Source organism: Doryrhamphus excisus, chromosome 23, assembly GCF_030265055.1.
Source record: "Doryrhamphus excisus isolate RoL2022-K1 chromosome 23, RoL_Dexc_1.0, whole genome shotgun sequence".
In the NCBI taxonomy this organism is placed as follows: domain Eukaryota; kingdom Metazoa; phylum Chordata; class Actinopteri; order Syngnathiformes; family Syngnathidae; genus Doryrhamphus; species Doryrhamphus excisus.
The window spans coordinates 11,455,183-11,469,929 of NC_080488.1; the positions used below are offsets into that span (position 1 = coordinate 11,455,183).

The 14,747-nt window shown below is 39.6% G+C and overlaps 1 protein-coding gene across 6 annotated transcripts in view; it reads right to left on the reverse strand.

The window, feature by feature from the left end:
* Window positions 1–14,747, reverse strand: part of tenm1 (teneurin transmembrane protein 1) — a 165,114-nt gene that overhangs the window by 49,676 nt on the left and 100,691 nt on the right. For 4 of the 6 annotated variants that reach the window (XM_058063856.1, XM_058063854.1, XM_058063858.1 and 1 more), the window contains 7 exons: window positions 11,535–11,769; window positions 9,748–9,867; window positions 9,403–9,664; window positions 7,941–8,226; window positions 2,495–2,638; window positions 950–1,202; window positions 244–264 (listed from right to left, as the gene is read on the reverse strand). In XM_058063856.1, coding sequence (XP_057919839.1) covers window positions 244–264; window positions 950–1,202; window positions 2,495–2,638; window positions 7,941–8,226; window positions 9,403–9,664; window positions 9,748–9,867; window positions 11,535–11,769 — 1,321 coding nt within the window. The remainder of the gene's footprint in view (window positions 1–243; window positions 265–949; window positions 1,203–2,494; window positions 2,639–7,940; window positions 8,227–9,402; window positions 9,665–9,747; window positions 9,868–11,534; window positions 11,770–14,747) is intronic. The other 2 variants (XM_058063859.1, XM_058063855.1) reach the window with 1 other exon arrangement.

A 14,747-nucleotide genomic window follows, 5' to 3' on the forward strand; every position in this document is an offset into this window, starting at 1 on the left:
TCAGCGGCCCGGGTTTTAGTGTGGATGAGAAACACGGTATAAGTTGCTCTTTTACTAGTGAGAGTTTGATGATTGTACAGTACATATCAAGGCTGAGGTGTATATCCACGTGTCAATGCAATTTGCAGCAGACAAACAAGATAGATGACTGTTAAAATCAGTTGATTTCCCATCAACGCATTCTTTGCTGTGCCTACTGTATGTGTATGCCGTGTACAAAAGCTGTTAATCGCCACTTCTCACCTGTGTCTGGTGTCTCGGTTCCTGATAATAGGCCATGACGGAGCATGAAATAAAAAGAAAACAGAAGGCAAATATGTAATTTATAATTCCAGTGAGAACTGTACACATTTCACAAGCCGTAGTGAGCCAGTTTTATCGCCATAAAGTATGATTAGGCTTGATTTAAATGGCTGCATTGCTTCATATTAAATATTAATACAAACAGGAAGGTTTTTGCTATGCACTCCCATAGGAGAGCCAAGTCTCCAATAGAGCCATTTTAAAACCTCTATCTGGAGCAGAAATATTAGTAAGAGATGCAATAATACCAGAGACTATGAGTTAAGTTACATAAGAAGAACACTTTACAGGACAAATGATGGCAATGGCAATCCCATTGAGATACCATGCTTGAGAAAATACAGCAATAGTGAATGCAGTGCCTCCAGCACAGTGTGATATTGTCATAATCCACCAGAAAAACAGCATTTCACAGTAAAGACTCTCAGCCTCTCTCACAACCCAAAGAGGTAGATTAAAGTGTGTGAAGTCGGAACTGCATATACACAGTTTTTTTTTTGTTTTTTTTTTGCATGGAGGCAAACTGAAATCAGATAACACACATAGGCGAACAGGAGAAATACACAACAACTCACAGTAGTCATACACTCAAAACATAATGTTACTGTAATCCTGCTCAATGCAGTAATAAAAAGTCCAAACTCACTTAAGCTCCAGTATGGTTCTAGTGTAGCCGTCTGGATGGACTCTGCGGATGAAGTTAAAGTCCCCAACATAAAGAGAACCATCGGGGCCGCTGGACAGTGCCACAGGGGCATACAGCATCATGTCCTTGGCCGCACCGCTGCAGCTTGGGCCACAGGGGACACTCCGGTAAAATCCATTCCCCATTACAGTGGTGATGACAGGAGGCTGCTGGGAAAGGAAAACATTTTCTCCATTCCCCTTGTGGAGGATTCCTGGGGAAAGACAAATGGGTTGAATGTATGGAGTGTTTATTCCTCAATGTACCTTGCCCTGGTAGTGTCAACGTAGAGAATGTGCACTTGACACGAGTCACATTTTAAACAAAAGGAGGACTGAGGACAGTGTCCTGAGGCACTCCTTAACGGGCAGTTAAGATGCATTACTGCTACAAACAGTTCTAATAACTTTACGGTCTATACAAATAAAACTACAGTTTGTAATTGTGCAAAATATAGATATTTTTGTACAATATCTTCTTTTGTAGCATATGCTAGCTGGTGGTCGGTTTCATAAAATCTAATTTAGAGTCCCTTAAAACTGTATTATTATTTACAGTCCCAATGCTATTGCATATAGAAAGGATTTAGTCCTCCTGCTGTTTTCCAGTGTGTGCTATTGAAATGATGAAGGAAGCTTTCACACTAGTTATTCTAAGACAGTTTTATGAGCAATGCTGCAAGGATCACATTTGATACCTTGGTAACAAATCACTATTTTATGATGCCGATGCCAAACAAAAAAAAGACAACATACGTACTTGGGGATAAAATAACAACCGTGATATTAAATCTTTTGTGAAAATGGCTCTTGTGTCATGCCCACAGTCCGGTGTCCTGCTGCCGCCACAGGCTGGTGCACAGCTGAGGCAGCATTTAACTTACACAGCCCCCTGCTCTCTTTAATTATTTCTCATGTGCTTTAATGCAGCCAAATTCATTATACAGTTGGTTGCATTTGCATTTTTTTAACTGTGTTTCTATTGTCAGACAATAGCGTGAGCACTCCGCAGTGTTTTGTTTTTTTTTTCTTATCACAGCCCATTTGCTAACTATCTGTCGCAGTGCAGTGATAAAATGATTTTACAGTCACTGAGCCCTTTAAAAAAAACAACACGGATTCTCACGATTCGCATGTGCTGACATTTAAAATGATGAATTACAGAAAAAGTTAAAAACCACCTCATTGAGTCCCACTTGCTTAGGATTTATTTTTTTTAATTTTTATTTTTTAGCCTTTTTTTTGAGGTTGTCAATCAATACTACACAGTTGAAATCTTTTTAATTCAAGCTCTTTCTATTAATGAATGTGTTTTAAAACAATTACAAAATATAGTCACATAATAAACAATGTATTTTGTTGTTGTTTTTAATAAAAAAGTACAATTTTCCTATTAAACCTGAGTTCCATTAACTCATTTTTGATATCACTAGCCTGCAAGTTGCCAAAAGTAAATATACAAACAAGTCAAGTTTGACTCATTTTTTAAAATTCTGGACATACTCACCACTACGTATGTTGAGTGAATGATGCTTGTCCAACGACCAACCTCCGAGGTGAGAGGGCACCAGCTCAAAACCCTGCATGAGAGCCGTCCTCCTCTCCCACTGGATAACTCCGGGGCATGATTCATACTCGTAGCCGACTGATACTGAAAACAAACATATGCACACAGATAAGCCTATTATATTCATGCCGTTAGGCTGCAGAAGAGACATGCTGATACATTTTTTTGGCCCCCTAAAAAGTTCACTATGGTCCAGTGGTGTCATGAAGCTATGGGAACAAGTATGGGAACATTTTGACTTCATTTCATTGTACCTGCAATAACAGTGCGGTCGGATTTAATCTGTCTCAAAGCTATATTGTGTGGAGCGCTGAGACAGATGAAAGGCCCGTACAGTGAGACCTCATCAGGCGTCTGTCTGCCAGAGATCAGTATGAAGTGGAGTTGTAATCAAAAGGAGTCCATCTTGAGGGAAGGAGCCATACAATTTGGTGCTTGGCCTCTTAGTTGTAGCGATACATTGTGTAGCTTCCGACTACAACTTGACAATGAATTAGCCTTTGAATCGGATGACAATAAAACCGTAGTCATTGAATAAGTGTTTGCTTGTGCACTTATGCAAAATCATACACATACAGTATACATTAACTAAGAAATACCGTATCCGCTTTGTTGAAATGTGAATACAAATTTGCAGATTTATGATCATAACATTATTCACAGTGTGATGACCGTGATGGATGATGAATGATTTAAAATTCTCTTTTATAGACAGGTGAGGTATTTTGGGATGAAGTCCTGTAGCGTTTACTGTAGGAGAAGAACTGGAGGAGTCAGTTAGAGAATGGGGTCTGCTGCTTCTGATGTGAAGTGAATTATTGATATTTACACTCTTACTCAGACATTATCAACCGATATGACACCACAAACTATGCGGGGATCAATATAAATAAACACTTGTTTATTTGAGCATCAGAAATTGCTGAGAAGTGAGTGAAAATCAACATTAGAAGACACTCCCGCCAATATTGGCTTCTTTTTATTGGCGAGGCACCCCCGCTAATACGGCATAATGGGAGGTGAAGCGCTGCTTTATATTCAAAGCAGTAGGGGATTATTGCAGTTAATGTTTAAAACAATTCTTGTCAAAGAAACATTGATAAAGAGCGGATAAAAAGACAAGTTGACACCTTTGACATAAATGTGGCAGAGAAGTAGCTGTCACTGTCAAACACTGTTGGCACTGATCTCTCTAACTTGCTTCGTTCTAGACCCAAATGCATGTGAACTGACGTGCACTCAAGGGAACTGAAGAGCGCAGTCAGCAGAAAGGCCGGTAGAGGCAGTCGAATACATAAGTAGAGGCTTTCTCATTGAGTACCAAGTCAAACGTTCACTTTAGAAAGAGAGAAAATCTCCAAAGGCACGCAGGGTAAACCCCGGCTTCAATCGATAAAGATGTGGCTAAAATAATTATATTCAGAACTTGGCAGCCCGGCTTAAAAGCATTGCCACTGAAACCTAAATGCAATTAGACTTCCTCCTTACACTCACGCCTAGGTATATTTTCGTAAACACCATCAATATCACTATTTAGACTTGGAATTCTCGTACCCCCCCCCCCCCCCGTACGGTGCTACTTTTACAATATCTTTAAATTACTGCAGTTGTGATCTGGCACTATATAAAAATAAAATTAACTTGACCTTCTTGGAGGGCAGGGGCAGCTGTTGATATAATGATAGAGGAAACAGTGTAATATTACTGTAAATACACTATATTACCAGCAAGAAATATATGGTCTATATTATACTACAGAACATAAACACAGACTCGGTATCTCACAGGTGAAAGCTTTCATTCCCCTCTGTTGAAGCCTAAGGCAATGTGTTCACCACGGCATCAGTGTGTGTGTGTGTGTGCGTACACACACACACACACACACACACATATAATCAGTGTTTCTTGAGTGTCAATGTGCCAACAAAGCGCCAGAAAGTAGCGAAAGGGAAGGATCAGGGCAAAAAAGAGGTGGAGAGGAAAGAACAAGAGAGGACAGGGGAGGTAACAAGGGAGATGAGGCAGAATGGAGGAAATAACAAGCAGGGAGAAAACCTGCAATATTGAGACAATAGAAGATAGGAGGAAGGGGAAGAAGGGCAGAGATAGAGGGAGATCTTTGTTTGAAGACGGAGGGTAAATAGAAAAAAAAGGGAATATTTGGCATATCAAAATGTGAGCACTCATAGGAGATGAGCCACATGAAATGTAGTCTTAACAGATAAAAAGGCCACTGGAACAAAAAAAAAAAAAAAGAGTAAAAGAACGTCTGATCCTTACGGGTATGGTTTCTCGTGTTTTATGAGCCTTTTGGAAGTTCAGTGTTTGCCAGAAGGATCGATCATTATTTCAAAAACTATCCTTTGTGTGACCTGGAAAACCTCCAAAACCATATTAAAACCTATGCTAGCCTATGCCACTTACAGATTACAATCCTTCTATTTTCTACTGCTGATCCTGTTCGGGGAGCTGGAGCCTATCCATCTGACACTGTGGACTGGTTACCATGGTTGCCACTGCATTCACAACCTGGCTACACAAACTACATCAGGGATATTCCACTAAAATTCAAATCAATCCACATACAGACATTATTTTCGCTCTCCACTTTCCTATTCTTACAGCTATCATATGCACCGCTAACGGTAGCTCTTTCTTTGGCAGGAGCCAATCACGAGCTCTAAGTGATCTCACAATAAGCTTGTCAACCCATTGGAAATAGCAGGAAGTCATTACTCAATATAATAGTCTGACTCACACCGTCACCTTAGAAAGAACACTAAAATTATCACACAGCAACACTAAAAGGCGTTAAAGTACCATTACAAGTTTAAAATAAAAAATAAAAGCTATTTTAGCTTCATTTCATAATGCAGAGGGAGGCTGATATCATTGCAGCGCCCATATATTTCACTCAATGAGTTCTTCTTTTTTTTTACCATTTTCTTTGCTTCACTCCTCTTTTGTCTGACAGCGTATTTAAAGTTCTGATGTTTAATTACGCCTGAAATACACAGATTTAATTGGCTGAGTATCACATGGGATGGTCAGTGTAGTTCCTGATCAATTCAACCAGTGCAGTAAAGTTTACCAAGAATGTGTCCATCAAACCGTAAAATACTTAAATAATTTTTCGGTCTGGACCAGCGACTCCCATAAACTATACAGTATGTTGGCAAATATGAGATTATAGAAAAGGAATTTCAGACATTGACCTGCTGTCATGCTATTGTGTAGCACATTTTCTAATCATAGAATGCTGCTGGATGGAAATGAGCTTGACATCCCTGCTTTATGTCTTTGAAAGGCCTGTTTATACTGTTTTGAAAAGGTAATTGGCTTACATACAATACAGCAGTTACGCCACCAGGATATCTTCCATTTACAAACGGGGACAGGTGGAAGGCAAGACAATTGGGACACCGACCCCCCCCCCCCCCCCACACACACACACACACATTGTTATCATATACACACCATTTTCTTCATGGAGCCAGTTTTGTCAAAAACCAAGTGTTTCCCGACTGCTGCTGCAGATTGTACTTTAACTGCTAGTGACTACTGGAAATCGGTTGAATTTCAGTCTTTCCATCCTTTAACGGCAAAGCACCGACCTTCACCTGCTCTGCTTACATGATGCACTTTCTTTCTGCTTTTGTGACATGTTTGGAATGGCTCGGGATGTTACATTTTCAAATCCTTTTTGTCTGCCGTAGCTGCTCTCAAAAGAAAGGTAACCTGGGTGCCTCTATGGTTACTGGATTAATTACCAGTTAATCTTTAGATGTTCTAGTTCCTCAGCAGGAGTGTTGTTGAGTACCAAGTCACGTGATGTCTTGTAATCACATTTCTATGCAATCAGCACAGCTAGCCTGAAATGACTTGTGGTTTGGGCACAGTGCTTTGGCCCTGTTAATTAACAAGTCTTGATTGATTGAACAAATAAGTGGCCAACACTGATTGCTAAATGTAAATACATTTAATTGTATTACTCAGCAGGGGCACATTTAGTTATTTGGGGGCCCAAGGCAAACCCGGTTATTGGGGCCCTCCTCATCCGTGTACTGCAAGTTTTATTTTTCTTCAATGTGAGCAGCAGCAAATGTTCAGAACATTCAGCAACATTTATTATGGTTTATGACTTTAATACTCTTGTCTTTGTGATGTACTTTAAAGCATGTGAATTAAAACTAAATATTAATATGTATATTAAATTGATGAACAAAAAAATCAATAATCAGTTTTTATGAGACATTTTGGGGCATCTGGAAATCCCTGGGTCTTTGCTTTGGGTGTTTGCCCCCGTTACTCAGTAAAGTCTATGTTAATCTACTAAATCAAACCATATACAAACATATAAACAAACCCTCAAAAATCAATATGACTTAATACCATTAATATTTCAATTTACACAGTGATATGGCGAACAGTGCAGTGTTACGACTATGTGTGTTGTTTTTGGTTCAGCGCACGTGTACCGGCGCTTGTCTCGGTTTGTCCCTCGATGCACTTTTTAACCTTCACTTTCGTTGTTGTAGTTCGCACATCGACACTTTGTGACATCCGTGTGAAACATATCATATGTCATATGACAATTCTGGTTTTTGAATAAGTGATGGAAACAAAGTTTGAAAGTAAACAAAAAAAAATAGACAATGTTGGCTAAAATGAGGCAAATTCATCTCTCATTTGAATATTTTGAGGGGTGCTGACATGAATTCTGAGCCACATGAAAAAGTAATCTTGGACTTGTCCTAACTCCCCCCCATACGGGCCCCCTGGCATAATGTGATGAGCTGACAATGTTGATACCAATAACTAATAATAACACAAAAAGTCTTAGTGTCACTTGTCCGCCTGCACACATACAGAATATAAAAGTATCTAGTTATGGTATGATTTCCACCCCTGCACTTCTTATGGGCAGAAAATGTCTCCACTTGTCACTTAAAGTTGCAGGAGAACATGGCCACAGCACAGAACTTTGCTATTTCTAGACTTGATGTTTAAATTGACTCTGGCTCACGACCACAGAATGTACTGTATACACAGATGGAGCACATGGCCCAACTTCTTCCCACTGGACAAATAGGAACTTCAGATATTGCACTAAAAATCCAACAGTGATTCACTCCATTACTGCAACTGTTACATTTGTGTATGTGTGATGGATGGATGGATGGATGGATAAAACTAAGGAGTTGTTCTATGTTTCTTACTGATGCATTTTATACGTCATTCATGTGTTCCATGTTCAGTGTGAGTGACTTCAAAGTTCTAGACCAGACTTACATCACAATCGAGGAGTGGACCACCTGTACAAACCCTTAAAGAGCTTAATAAAAAAGTTCAAGGCAACAATAAATGCAATAAGTCTTCAACCTACCAGTCGCATGAGTGACGCCCCACACCTCCTGGCCGTAAACATCTGTCTTATTCCAGACCAGCCTGTGCACCAGGCCGGGCCCAGCAGGGTACCAGCGCTGGTACAGCCTTCCCTGGACCGATGCACGGACATGCACCTTGGAGAGACCGCCCAGAGGAGAAATGGGGGAGGACGGGGAAGGAGGCGTGAGGAGGATGCGCAGCAAGGAGAGGTAGCCTGCAGCTCGGGTGCTCAAATAATTCAACTTCATGAAGGCTCCCGGAATCGCAACTTCTTCTTGCACCGCCTTGAGAGGACAAGAAAGGAAAAAATAAAAGTAAAAAAAAAACAAAAACAGATGATAATAATGTGTGATTGGCAGCAACAAAATGGAACAGCTCAGATTGGCAATAACTACCCTGAAAAGGAAAGTTAATTCATGTGCTTTGGTTTTCTTTGTCAGTTGTAATACACATTTTGCTTGCAATCAAATGGAGTTTCAAAATGTTCTTACGTTTAAAAGATCTCCTATTACAGACATAAAAAAAATCCTTCCAAGTCATGATGCATTATCCTCTTGGATACAATGGGTGTAAAAAAAAAAATCAAAATCAAATGGATGTCATACTGGAAGCATAACACTTCCTTTTCTAGATTGTTTTGTTCAACTATAAAACAGAACATTTCAGTTAGATACATTAGTGATGGGAAGGTTGGCTCTTTTTAGAGGTCTGACATAGCCCATTGGTCGACAACCTGCGGCTCTAGAGCAGTCTCTTTGTTGTGGCTCTCTTTACGATACATCGTCCGAGTCCTGATCCGATACTTCTATAATACAGATGCCCTTATTTTTATTTTATTCCCCTTCTTAGAACGTTATTCTGTAACACTTTAACAGAGAAACGTGAGGTAGCTTGAACAATTAAGTAATACAATAAATAAATTATTTGGACTTTAGTGCAACAGTAAATATTAAATAAAAATGTCATGTAAAAACAAACAGCACCTCAACTGAAAACACCCGGCAGGCATGTAAACAAATAAGAAAAATAAAAGTGCTTCAGCGCTGGCAGAGCTTTCTCGGTGAAACTGTGGCGAGGGGGGGCATGTCATATGAGGGTTCTCAGTGCTCCATAAGCATAAGAAATCCAAAGTTTTCTCCAAAGGCGAATGGCAGGTCACTGACTTCTATCATTTGTGCTACTTTGACTTTGACTTTTTACTTCCTGCGCCTTTGTGTTGTTGCGAGGTATTTTGTCTGTGCGATACGGAGTGAAGAGGTCCTACTTTGTACCATCACATAACATATAAATTCACAAAATCACATGGCACTCTTGTTGCAGATTGTCACAGCTTTGAAAAAAACAAAACAAAACCCATTTCCAGCCTCGCTGCGCCTCATCTATGCTCCACTGTTTGGGAAGCTCCGCCATAAGCATACATTAAAGGTTTTATTGCTGTGTGAGCAAATATTTGGAAGTACCTGAAGCTCGGGTACTGCAGGACCTTTCTCGGCACACGCTCCTGTGTATCTGGGCAGTGGGTAGGGCAGGACCAGCGGATAAGGACTCAAAACGCTCCTAACATCACATTTAGGAAGCTGCACCTCCTCCCTGGACATGATGACTTGATCCAGAACCAGAAAGTTGTTGTTTGGTGTCCACACGGTGCGTGTTTGTGGCAAGAAGGGTGGACGATGGAACATCAGCGTCACGGACATTGCGCCCAAAGTCACCAAGTCGTAACTAAAGTGTTGGAGCAGAGCGTTATAAAGTCATATGATTGGATTATTGGAGATATACCTCCTGACTTGTGTGTGTTTCTGTACCTCCCATCCTGCCGACTGATGGTGTAGCCATACTCCGGGTGCTGAGGGAAGGTAATATTGACACCAACCAGTGGAGAGCCATCTTGCAGCACGACGCTGCCTCGAATCACTGCTACGCGACTGGCAAAACAAAGAAGGAAAAAGTGGGAAATAACACAAGGGACACAAAAGGGGGCAAGATGACAGCTTTACAATGATCAAGAACGTAATCATTGTTTGAGGAGGGACGCATATTGTGACGCTCCCGCCAAACGACCTTGTGCTTGAAGAAAAAAACAAAAAAACAACTGTGTGTATTTTCAGCATAATGCCTTTCTTTAATACAACTAGCTGTGTCCTTGTTTGGATACAAGCCCTGTTTTTAGCTCTGGCCGCATACGTATGTATTAACAGCTTCAAAAGGAACAGAAAAATTAAAGAAAGCTAATATATATATTATATATATTAGATATTATATATCGAATCTGAAAATGTATTTGCCTACCACTAGTATCTTCAATCTAGTATCATCACAACATTTTATCTGACTTTAACCGTTTTAAGACACCACTTCATTTAAGCTGAATTCACACGTTTTGAGTGTATTTATAGCACGTTGTACTTCCACATTAAGAGATATGCAGTGCCTTTGAACGCATCATCTTGTGAACAGCGCCTGTGGCCAGCATGAAGAGCACAGTTATAGTTAGGTTCTGCACCGACAAGCAGAAATGAGACAATTATGGAAGTGTTCATTATTTGGGTGTGTGATATGAACCAATAAGTGAGTTTAATGATGGTGTTTTACATCAAGAGTGAGTGTCAATGATTGTTTTTCTTTGTCTTTGTTTGTCCCGACCACACATATTGGGAGTTCGGAGTGTCCGTGAAGCTTAAAAGTACGGATGAGAGAGGAAGTGATGATCAAAGAATGGACATGTTTGTGTGTTTAATTTAAATATGACTCAAGGACAACTGAGATTAATTCAAACTTGAGTGCTTAAACGTTGTGCGATTGGACTTCAGCAAAAATGTGAAAAAAGGGTACAACGATGGTCATGCACCAGCGTCACTTAAGACCTTATGAAATCTTGTGATACTACAGAGCAGTGAGCCGGGTCGTTAATACATTTTTGACATTTTCAAAATCGTACTTAATACATTTTATGATATGTTATATGTGGCAAAAAGAACAGTCTGTCATGTACACTCGTCCTGGCTGCTCGGTACAATATGGATGAAGCGACTATGAGTCAACATCAAGTCAGCTGTGGTTTGTTTTAACGTGAAGCGACTCACCTCGTAGGTAACCCCTCTATACGTTCCCCGTGCAAGCGCATCATCAAAGTTAATGGGGAGTACATAATATGCTGTTTGTTAAGCATAACCGTGCAGTAGTTAACCGATGTCTGCACTTATGATAGCTAAGAGCAATGCATTAAGCCATCTAACTTTCTTTGTCATGCTAGATTGATTTTACTGAGCATAAAAGCTGCATAATTAATACACGTTTTACCATAGCAACTGTTTGCTGCCGGTAAAATGATTTCAATTCTTGTAATAATAATTATAAAAAAAACCTGCGCATCATTTGTTTTTCAAAATCAATCATAATTAATCAACTAATATGCACAAATTCTACTTTATGTATGCAACCATTGAAATATTCATCTTTGTATCAAGGCATTCACTTCATTATCCGCTGTGTGCAACGTGCAATCCAAGGACACAGACGCTGAAAACAAATAAAGGAAGAACTTTGCATGCGCACGACACCCCCGACTCACAAAGAGTAAACAAGCACACACCTGGTATCAAAGGGCACGTCTCCGGGGAGGGCGTGTGTGGCTGCTTTCCCAAGGAGAAAGTGGATGCGGTGGTAGAAACTGTGAGTGTGCATGTTAGTAGGTGAGGGGGGTGCAGTGGGGGGCAATGGGCTCCGCTGCAACAGGGCCATGGGGTCGGCTGAGCCTCGGCACAGCGGGTCAGAGCCGCAGCTCAGCTGCTCGCAACAGTCCGGATCCACGCAGTCAATCAGACCATCTGAAATGAAACAATGTCAAGAGATCACATTAAAAATGTATAATTAGATGCCATATCTGTATTAAATAGGACTACAGCTACATTTTAAGAGCAGTGGCTGCATACATATGTTTGTGTATTGATGCTTTTTCCAGTGGAAGCTTAATAAGCAGGGTGAGGTGTTGAGAACACATTTCTATTCATTCGAAGAAGTGCGTATACTATATCAGAAGTGACAAGACAGAAGAAGATACCATAAAACTTCCTCCAAGAAATAATTTCTGCATCCCAAACCAATGAGGAACTTGAGACGAGAGATATAATCTGCGACAATGAACATTACATATATCACCATTATCGCATAGATAAATCAAATGAGATTCATTCATCACACTACCTTTATATTGCAATAAATCAGGCCTCTGTCAGCACAATTATTTGAATGTGATCCATAAAAGTCCAATGTAAACAATAGACTGCTGATAGGAGCCAAAGCAGCAGGTAACAGGAGCCAGGCTGGCATTTGTGTTTCCTATTTCAGGCCTGTTTCTGAAAAGGCAGGAAACAGTGCTGACATTTAAATGCATCTGGCCACAGAGCAGAGAGCTAAAGGCCAACAATATTCTATTATAACCTCCTCCAACAAAGGTGGCCTCGTACAATCATTTATTTCCATAACATTCACCACTCCAGCTTGAAAGAACGCAATTAATTGAATTTGCTACATTGTCGCTGTTAAAAGGGCAATGAATATGTTTGTAAATTACTATGCATAGGCGGCAGGAAAAAAAATACACACAGTCCGAGATCAAATTGGAAAAAAAATGCTATACATATGTGATGTGAATGTTTGTGCATGGGAGTTGACTGCAGTCTGTGTGGAGTCTTTTTCCAACAGAACAGAGATGGTATTATTCATGCTTCTTCCCAGTCCAGGCAGAGTCATTGAAAAGTTCCTCTTTATTCACTGATTACTTGATCTTTCCATCTCTGTGTAGCTTCAGAAAGAAAACAATAGCTATGAGAGTCACGTATACTCTATATGCACCAATTAGGGGGAGAGCTCCATTATGGTATTTGAAAAGCTGTGGAGTGAAGTGGAAGGAGAGGAAGACTTGAAGTGTGAATAGGTTCCGTGACTCTTTCTCGAGCAGAACCATTCGAGTGACGCACTCTTATACCTACAGTATATTGCTTGAGTTATTTAATTTTTAATGGCGTTCTCGCAATGCAGCACATTGAAATGTATTTTACTGTTTGCCTGCAATGTCAAAAGGACCTTGTCCATTCACACACTCGCATCCCTCCTGATGCCACGGAGAGGGACTGGAACTTCAGCCTAAAGCCTAGAATTGCAGAGACGTGCAAGACACCGAATTATATTAGATGTGTCGTATGTTTTAGCTTGATTTCAATTTTCAGTTCATTTGGAGATGTTAATAAACAGCATGTTTAAGTGTTCATGACATCAACACACATGTACAGTAAATGTGCTTCATTTTGCCGTGAAAGATAACATTGAAGGGCATAGTTCCTGTGTCGGATGTGTGCTCAAATGTTGAAATATTTACTCTTTTTTTTTTTACATTTTACATCACGAAAACTAGTCTCTGGGAAAAGGCTAAAGAAGGAGTCATTTACGAAGAAGTAATTAATTTTTTTGCATTTTTTTGTTGTTGTTGTTATGTATATTATGTATATTTTTTGATGCTGTGCTCACTTGTTGACTTTTGCTCAAACACTCAACCAGACTGAGTAAGCATTTCCAAAAGACGCCATTGTACATGTCAGATTTTTCGGTATTCCATTTCGGAAAATTGCGAGGGCAGTTGTTTTGATATTGTGCCTCAGATAAAAGAAAGTTTGGGACCGAATGTGTATTACCACAGGATTCTGCTATTATCAGCTGTCCTGGCTATCTTTCTTCAAGCCAGACTGGGGGGGAAACACAAGCACTGATTTCGATGCAAATAAAGAAAACATAAAATAGATGGTGGAAAAGCAGGCCAAGGTAGCGGTAAATAATCCATCTCCAAGATATATTAGCCAAACCTTGGAATAATAACATGGGTTTTCAAATTTCAGGGCAGCTCCATAGCAATTGCTGTTCACTTGTCTTGTACCTTGCAGTCCATATGTTGGTGTCAACCACTGCCAGCCCAACAACACAGGCCTACCTGCTGTGGCCAACTTTTTAATGTGTTGTATCATACTCATCATTGTTGTGAATGCCCATTTCTGTTTTGAAAGACATCACAGCCAAGATGGCGGCAGTTCAGAAACCTCATTAGGTGAGCACAACTCAATTTTACTTGCATTTTATTTACTTTTGTATTTTATTTTTGTTATTGGTAAAAAAAAATGGCGACATGAGCACTTTAAATATATGTATTTGTGATGTGTATTTGTCTTTGTTAATATAATTGGTGAACATTTTTATATTTCAGACCTATTTGCAAATAATAAAAAATAAATTAAAAATAAATTACAAATACATTACAAATAAATTAAAAATAAATTACAAATAAATTACAAATAAATGAATAAATTAATAATAAATTAAAATAATTAAAAATTCAGATGAATTAATTCCTAAACTGGGTTTAATCTGATATAAATCTAAAGTAACTTAAACTAACTTGATAGGAAGGATGATTATGGAATCAGGCATGTCAATAATGCATATTTAATTAAAAGGACAAAGCGCTAAAACATTTAACAATGTGATATCTATTATAAGATTATTATTTATTTGATGCTTTCTTGTGTCTTCATAACGACAAATGACACACACCTTTCACCTGTCGTTAAAAATCTCCTAAAGAATATGCATTCCGCGCTGTTTGCTGACTCACAAGGGAAAAAGCTCTGAATGCTTTTTATCCCAGCAGGTGTTATGCATATCAGACATTTGGCTGTGAGGGGACAAAAAATCTAAACTCGCACACACACACACACACACACTCGGCGTAATAACGACCAACAGGACTCCACAGGCT